The sequence below is a fragment of the Mandrillus leucophaeus genome, unplaced genomic scaffold, assembly GCF_000951045.1.
Source record: "Mandrillus leucophaeus isolate KB7577 unplaced genomic scaffold, Mleu.le_1.0 Scaffold98, whole genome shotgun sequence".
NCBI classification, from domain to species: domain Eukaryota; kingdom Metazoa; phylum Chordata; class Mammalia; order Primates; family Cercopithecidae; genus Mandrillus; species Mandrillus leucophaeus.
In genome coordinates, this window is record NW_012110696.1 from 2,169,926 (window position 1) to 2,177,502 (window position 7,577).

The 7,577-nt window shown below is 61.4% G+C and overlaps 1 protein-coding gene across 1 annotated transcript in view; it reads left to right on the forward strand.

Annotated features, from left to right (window-relative positions):
- The window catches only part of CTBP1 (C-terminal binding protein 1), a 29,928-nt gene extending 23,019 nt beyond the window's left edge, over positions 1-6,909 (forward strand). The window contains exons 6-10 of the mRNA XM_011970883.1: positions 2,292-2,506; positions 3,950-4,230; positions 4,813-4,940; positions 5,342-5,459; positions 5,926-6,909. Of these exons, the coding sequence (XP_011826273.1) occupies positions 2,292-2,506; positions 3,950-4,230; positions 4,813-4,940; positions 5,342-5,459; positions 5,926-6,109 (926 nt within the window). The 3' untranslated portion in view covers positions 6,110-6,909. The remainder of the gene's footprint in view (positions 1-2,291; positions 2,507-3,949; positions 4,231-4,812; positions 4,941-5,341; positions 5,460-5,925) is intronic.
- The last annotated feature ends 668 nt before the right edge of the window (positions 6,910-7,577 follow it).

Sequence of the window (7,577 nt, forward strand, 5' to 3'; positions counted from 1 at the left end):
CACGCCATTCTGCCTCAGATTCCCAAGTAGCTGGTAGAAGATAGAGTCTCGCTCTGTCGCTCAGGCTGGAGTATGGTGGCGCGATCTCGGATCACTGCAATCTCCACCTCCTGGGTTCACGCCATTCTCCTGCCTCAGCCTCCCGAGTAGCTGGGATTACAGGCGCCCGCCACCTCGCCTGGCTGACTTTTTGTATTTTTAGTAGAGATAGGGTTTCACCATGGTGGCCAGGCTGGTCTCGAACTCCTGACCTCGTGATCCACCCACCTCGGCCTCCCAGGGTGCTGGGATTACAGGCGTGAGCCGCGGCGGCCTGTTCTTTAAAAAAAGTTTTTTTAATTCTTTTCTCTCTGCTTCTGTTTGGATGCCATCTGCTGACTTTGAGCCCCAGCCTTCAAGCTCCCGATCCTTTTCTTGCTGTTAGCTTCATCCAGGGAGTTCCATTTCAGAGGGATGTTTTCATTCTGGAATTTCTATGTGGTTCTTTATAGAGTTGCCATTTGTCTTCCAGAATCCTCCATTTTTCTGCTGTTTACATCAACACTTGCTGTCATCTCTGAGCATGTTTATAGTAGTTATTTAGGAGCTTTTGCTGGCTGATTCCAGCCTTGGTCATCTGCAGGTCTGTCCTCTTCTAGTGTTTTATTCTAATTAGAAGCCACATCTTCCTACCTCTTCACCTGCATCATCATAATTTCTTATCATAAGCCAGACATCGTATGGAAAAGAATGGCAGAGACTAAAGTGAAGAATCATCTCGCCCCAGCAGCCACTGCTGTCCGGTGTCAGGTGTGGCCGGCGCTGGCCTGCGCCTCTAGCTGGTTTTCGCCACCGGCAGCCGGACTCCCTGGGGCTTTCTGTTGAGCAGAGTGGGACACAGCGTCTTTTCTGCTTTCTGCGCTGTGGGAGGTGCCTTTCTCTGTGTCTGCCTATCTGCCTTCCTTCCTCCCTCTCCTGCCCGTTCGGTGGGATCCCTGGCAGGGGGTGCTGACAGACGGGGGCTGTTCCTGCATCTGGGGAGCTGCCCGGGTACTCTGGCCGTGACTGACCTCGGAACTGCTGCTCCCACCTCGGCCTGCCGAGCCCTCCTCCCCGGACCGGTTGCCTCCTGCAGCAGCCTCGTCCCTGGGGATGAAAGGAGCTGCCGTGTTCCTTCTGGTAGAACAAGCGCCTGCCTTTCTAGGATGTAGTGTATTTAGACGGTCCTCAACTCTTCTGACTGGCCTCCCAGCCTCCCCCTGGCTGTTCCCAAGTGACTGGGAGTCCCCTGGGCGTTTGGGCCACGTCTGGCTGCCCTGTCTGCCTGGCGGTCTGGCCTCCTTGGCCCTCAGGCCGCCACCACCGTGGGCCCCTCACACGTGTTGTTCCAGCTCTTGGGCTCCCTTCCCATCCCCTCATGTCTCCAGCAAGCTTGGTCTTCTCAGGGAGGCCTGCCCTGGCTGCCATCTTTGAAACTGCACCCGCTTCCCACCTGCCCCAGCTCCCAGCCTGCTTCCTTCCTGTGCAGCGGTTCCCTCTGAGGCGATGCAGGAGACACGACATTGGCGGGCTTGGGTTCCCGTGTCCTTCGCAGCCGCGGCTGGGCTTCTGGGGTCCTGTGTCCCTTGCAGCCGTGCTGTTGGCTCACGTGGGTGCATGCCCCCTGCCGACCCTTCCCCGGGGCGGAGCCAGAAATGGTGGCTCTGGCTCCGTGGCTCCTGTGCTGGGGCCCACGCCAGCCTTGGACTGCTGGGGTCGGGGCAGGCACGTCTGCCCGGGGTGGCTTTCTCTGCCACTCCACTCGAAGGGGACAGGACATGAGCCCAGGGGGCCTCCCTGGTCTGGAAGGTTCCCTCCCGCCCCCTTTGCCGTCTCCACCTAGTCGTGGCTGGAACTGAGATGCCAGAGACATCGATGGGTGGACCGGAAAGCAGGCCAGTGGAGGGACCTGGGCACATAGGGCGTGTGTGGGGTGAGTGGAGACCCGCTGACGGTCCGTTTGACACTGAGTGGTTCGTGTCACGTCCTGTGGACAGGCTGCAGGGGGGGCGTGGCTGGCAGCTGGTGTGGGCCGAGGGGCTCGTGCACCCTTTCCACCCCTGTGCACAGCCTCCGCCTTGGCAGTGGGCGCATTGGGAGCAGACACCTCGTGTGGAGACACCTCGCGCCGGCACCTTGGCTTGACCACAGCTGGTGTCCTCCTTGGCAGATGGTCAAACTGAGGCACAGGGGCCACTCCGATCCTGGCTGTCAGGGCCAGCCTCCCAGCCACGGGTGAGCGAGGGTCTCACACTGTGTCCTGACACCACCAGGTCGCGTGGGGCAGGCGGTGGCGCTGCGGGCCAAGGCCTTCGGCTTCAACGTGCTCTTCTACGACCCTTACCTGTCGGACGGCGTGGAGCGGGCGCTGGGGCTGCAGCGGGTCAGCACCCTGCAGGACCTGCTTTTCCACAGCGACTGCGTGAGCCTGCACTGCGGCCTCAACGAGCACAACCACCACCTCATCAACGACTTCACCGTCAAGCAGGTGCGTGGAGCCGGGGGCACAGGGCTCTCCTTCTGCGGGGCAGGCACAGGTGGGGGTGTCAGGAAGGTCCCTCCCAGCAGCCACCTGCACCTGGGCGAGACCCTGCCTTCAGTGAGCCACATGGCAGCGGTGCCGGCCCTGCTGGGGGAAGCCCTGTCTGCCCAGACGGCGTTTTCCATGTTCTGAGTTCTACCCAGGATGCCTGAAATACTCTCTGGACAAGACAGAACCACATACCTTTGAATCCTAAATTCCCCTGAAGCTCTTGCCACTGTCACAGTGGAGATGATGCAGCTACCTGGGGGCATTGGGCCTGTCCTTCTGACTTCCATCCTGTGCTGCCAGGTTCAGGTTTCACATCTGCAGCTGGAGAGGGCTGTGCTCAGGTCGGCCTCTGCCTCAGCGGAGCGCGGAGCGCAGCCTCAGCCCATGTTTCCCTCGGGTGGGCGGAGCTCGGGTGGGCGGAGCTGGGGACGGCTGCCTCCCGCCGGCTGTTGGCCTTTCAGGGAGTCGTTATGTGTGCACGGTGATGTGTGTGTATGTGGGCAAGTGTGTGTGGGTGCCTGTGTCTGCCCGTTTGAGCTTGTATGTGCTTGTGTGTACACACGTGTCAGAGGCCACCCACCCCACTCAAGCTGCCCCAGCAGCCTGTAGCCACAGGGAGGATGAAACCAGGTGCCCGCCTCCCCTTCCTTTGTTCACAGAGCCAGTGGGTTTGGAGCCTTCTAGTGGACAGGGTGTGGCACGTGGATGCTGGTCAGGGCCCTGCCATCCCTGAGGACCTTGGGTGTGAGGCTGCAATGGGCAGCAACTCACCAAAGAAAAGCCACCGTGACCCACCCGGCTGCCACCCAAGCGCGATGGCTGGATGGGCTTCCTCGGAATGAAATGGGGGGGTTGCAGGAAAGCCCTGGCCACGAAGCTGACAGGGAGCCACTGCAAGGGCCTTTTGCAAAAGTGCATGAAAAGTGAGCCTGTCCAGAGGCTCTGCTGCAGGCCCCACTGGGGTTGGAGTCAAACACCACGCCTCAGAGTAGACGGCCCTGGGCTTTGTCATCCCAGGGAGTCCCACCTCGTGGGCCGAGGCCCTGTTGGGGGAGGCTGGGCTGGAGGGGACCCAGAAAAGGGGTACCACAGGGGGACCAAGCCAGGAGCCCCCACCCAGTCCTCAGCTCAGGGCTTGGGCAGGAACGTAGAGCTCTCTAGGAGGTGTGGGGCCGTGCAGGTCTGCACAGGGCCGAACCTCAGCCAGCTTGCCAGGGCCGCGGTGCAGCACGCCTGAGGTCTTAAGTCCTAGCACCCTGGTGAGCCCAGGGTGGGCCTGGGCTGGGAAGGGGCCAGGGAGCTGGGCCTCCTCAGCAGCGTGCGTGACCACCTTGCTTCCCTGGCCGCTCGCCCTGCGCGGAACCCTGACTGGGCCTGGTCTGTCCTCATGTCTTCCAGATGAGACAAGGGGCCTTCCTGGTGAACACGGCCCGGGGCGGCCTGGTGGACGAGAAGGCACTGGCCCAGGCCCTGAAGGAGGGCCGGATCCGCGGCGCGGCCCTGGACGTGCACGAGTCGGAACCCTTCAGGTGCCCTCACAGCCAGTGTCACCCCCTGCTCTTCCCTGCCCACCATCCTGCCGGCCTTGACCTGCAGATGGCGCCTCCGCCAGGCCGGGCACTTACTTGTACTCAGGCCTCTCGCTGGCTGGCACAGGGGAGTTTGCTGCTCACTGTGGGGTGAGGATGGAGCCACGGGCTCCAGGCCTGCCTCGCCTCGGTCCTGTGAGGGCTGATCGTCCTCCTCAGCCCCTCTTCGGGCAGGGCTCCCCACCAGCCAGGAGAGAGTGAGGCCCCAGTGTCCGTGAGTGGTCCCCACGGGCCCTGGCCATGGAGTCATGGCGTCACGTCCAGATCTGCAATCCCTGCAGCGCCCTGGGACCCCAGGCAGCCCTGGCTTGGATGGTCAGCCACAGGAGGAGACACCCCGCAGGGGCAGTACCAGCCTGCAGCTCCTGGGGCTACAGGACCTTCGGCCGGGAGGGGCCAGGCCAGCATGTCCCCCCATCAGGGCTCCTCCCCCAAGGGGCTTAGAGATTAAATCCTTTGGGCTCCCACACCCGCTGCTGTCAGGAGCCCCTGGTGTGTCTGATGGTCCTGGGGCAGAGCTCTTGTGCTCAGCCCGCCTGCCGAGCGGAGCGGGGCCGTGGGGTCTGTGGGTCCCAGGCAGGGCCCCCCACAGGGGTTCCAGTGCCCAGCCACTTCTCCCCCGCACCCAGCCACAGCACGCGGGCTGCACTGACCATGCTGTGCTGTTCCCAGCTTTAGCCAGGGCCCCCTGAAGGATGCACCCAATCTTATCTGCACCCCCCACGCTGCGTGGTACAGCGAGCAGGCGTCCATCGAGATGCGAGAGGAGGCGGCACGGGAGATCCGCAGAGCCATCACAGGTAGGCCTGGGGGACCCTTCCTGCCAGCCCCAGGCCTGGCTCATGGGCTCGCATCCGCCCGGCAGCCAGGCCCATGTTCTGCCAGCTCAGGGCCCGGGACCTCTAAGGCCAAAGTCAGGTTGAGCTCTGGCGTCGTCTTACACACAAGAGCTGCTGGGAAGTTGCTGGGCTGAGCAGACAGGTCCCTCAGCAAACTGGGCACATGCTCTGGGCTGGGGGTCCCCACACTGCGAGGGTTCTGGTGCCCTGAGAGACAGGAACCTGCCATGCCTTGGGAGCCCCGGGGCTGAGAGGGAGGAGCACACTGCCGAGAGCCCTACAGCCCGTGTCTTCAACCCAGTGGGCCACGCTCCTGGGGCCCCCTCAGAGCCACAGCTATTCCTTCCTCCTGCGTCTCCCAGGCCGGATCCCAGACAGCCTGAAGAACTGTGTCAACAAGGACCATCTGACGGCAGCCACCCACTGGGCCAGCATGGACCCCGCTGTCGTGCACCCTGAGCTCAACGGGGCCGCCTATAGGTGAGCAGGCCTGCTGGCCCGGAACAGCCACCAGGAGGGCCCGAGGCTTCCCCTGGATCCCAGCACAGCCCCTGGCGGGAGGGGCGGCGTCTCCACTGACTGACCTGGAGGATCTGGGTGGAACTGGTAAGGCCCACCTCACCCGAAAGGCCTCTTGGAAGGAGCTGGGGTGGCCTTCAGGACCCAGTGCACACAGGACTACTGTGGGCACGGGGCCTGTGGGAGGAGGGGGCTTTGGGTGAGGCAAAGACCTCATGTTCAAGTCGCCTGGAGACACCAGGGCTCCCCTCCCCTGCCCTGAGAAGTAGCCCCCGTAGGCGGGAGCATCCGTGCGGAGGCGGGATCCTCACCCTGACTACTGGTCCCCCTGGAGCCGCCCCCTCAGTGCTGCAGACACTGTGAGGGCAGGTGGGGCCCGGTCAGGCTGCCTGTAGGGGGGCCTCACAGATGGACCCTCTCCCAGCAGGTACCCTCCAGGCGTGGTGGGCGTGGCCCCCACTGGCATCCCAGCTGCTGTGGAAGGTATCGTCCCCAGCGCCATGTCCCTGTCCCATGGCCTGCCCCCTGTGGCCCACCCACCCCATGCCCCTTCTCCTGGCCAAACCGTCAAGCCCGAGGCAGATAGAGACCACGCCAGTGACCAGTTGTAGCCCGGGAGGAGCTCTCCAGCCTCAGCGCCTGGGCAGAGGGCCTGGAAACCCTCGGACCAGAGTGTGTGGAGGAGGTGCCTGTGTGGCGGCCCTGGCACTGCAGAGACTGGTCCGGGCTGTCAGGAGGCGGGAGGGGGCAGCGCTGGGCCTCGTGTCGCTTGTCGTCCGTCCTGGGGGCGCTCTGCCCCGTGTCCTTCGCGTTCCTCGTTAAGCAGAAGAAGTCAGTAGTTACTCTCCCACGAACCTTCTTGTCTGTGTACAGTTTTTAGAACATCACAAAGGATCTGTTTGCTTCGCTGTCAACAAAAAGAAAACCTGAAGGAGCATTCGGAAGTCAATTTGAGGGTTTTTTTTTTTGGTTTTTTTTTTTTCTTTTTTTTGTATGTTGGAACGTGCCCCAGAATGAGGCAGTTGGCAAACTTCTCAGGACAATGAATCCTTCCCGTTTTTCTTTTTATGCCACACAGTGCATTGTTTTTTCTACCTGCTTGTCTTATTTTTAGAATAATTTAGAAAAACAAAACAAAGCTGTTTTTCCTAATTTTGGCATGAACCCCCCCTTGTTCCAAATGAAGACGGCATCACGAAGCAGCTCCAAAAGGAAAAGCTTGGGCGGTGCCCAGTGTGCCCGCTGCCCATCGACATCTGTCCTGGGGATGTGGAGGGTGGCAGCGTCCCCGCCTGCACCGGTGCCGTCCTGCTGATGTGGTAGGCTAGCAATATTTTGGTTAAAATCATGTTTGTGACTGTAACCATTTGTATGAATTATTTTAAAGAAATAAAAATCCCGGAAAGAGCCAGTTTGCCTAGCATTTGTTCTAGTGGCTTTCTCTCATGAGGACACGGGTGAGCCTCAGTCCTGGCTCTGGTGACCTCCAGGGCCTAGCTCAGCCTCTCTGAAGTAGGCAGCCTAAGAGAGACTCAGAGGCAGTGCAGTGGCAGGTTGGGCAGTGGTCTCTGTGTGTACCGGGCCTGTGCCTCTGCCCACTGGGTCTGTGGGATGCTGTAGGGTCCTGGCTTGGAGGTGGCCTGCCCGAAGTGCCCCTGTGGGAGGGAAGCAGTGTGCCAGGCCGGGCCTGCCCCACTGCCCACCCCCTCCCTTCTTGGCATACCTCCCGCAGGCCGGCCTGTGACCTGGGAAGACTGGGCCACAGGAGGAGGAAGGAAAGCAGATGTCAGGACTGAGGAAGTTCCCCAGACCATGGGTCACCCAGCCTACAGAAATGTGCAAAAAAGCCAAAAGGGGTCGCACCTCACCTTGGCCCACAGCTGGGCTGGATGTTCAGCCGCAGGAGGAGACACCCCCGCAGGGGTAGTATCAGCCCGCAGCTCATACTGAAAACAGTTTACTGGCGTCCTTCTCGAAATCCCAGCCTCCTGGTTTCTCAGAGCTTTTTTGGGGAGTGTGGTCTGTGCACATCAGCAGAGTCCCAGCTCGTTTATAAGCGTACGTTAACTTTGATAGCGA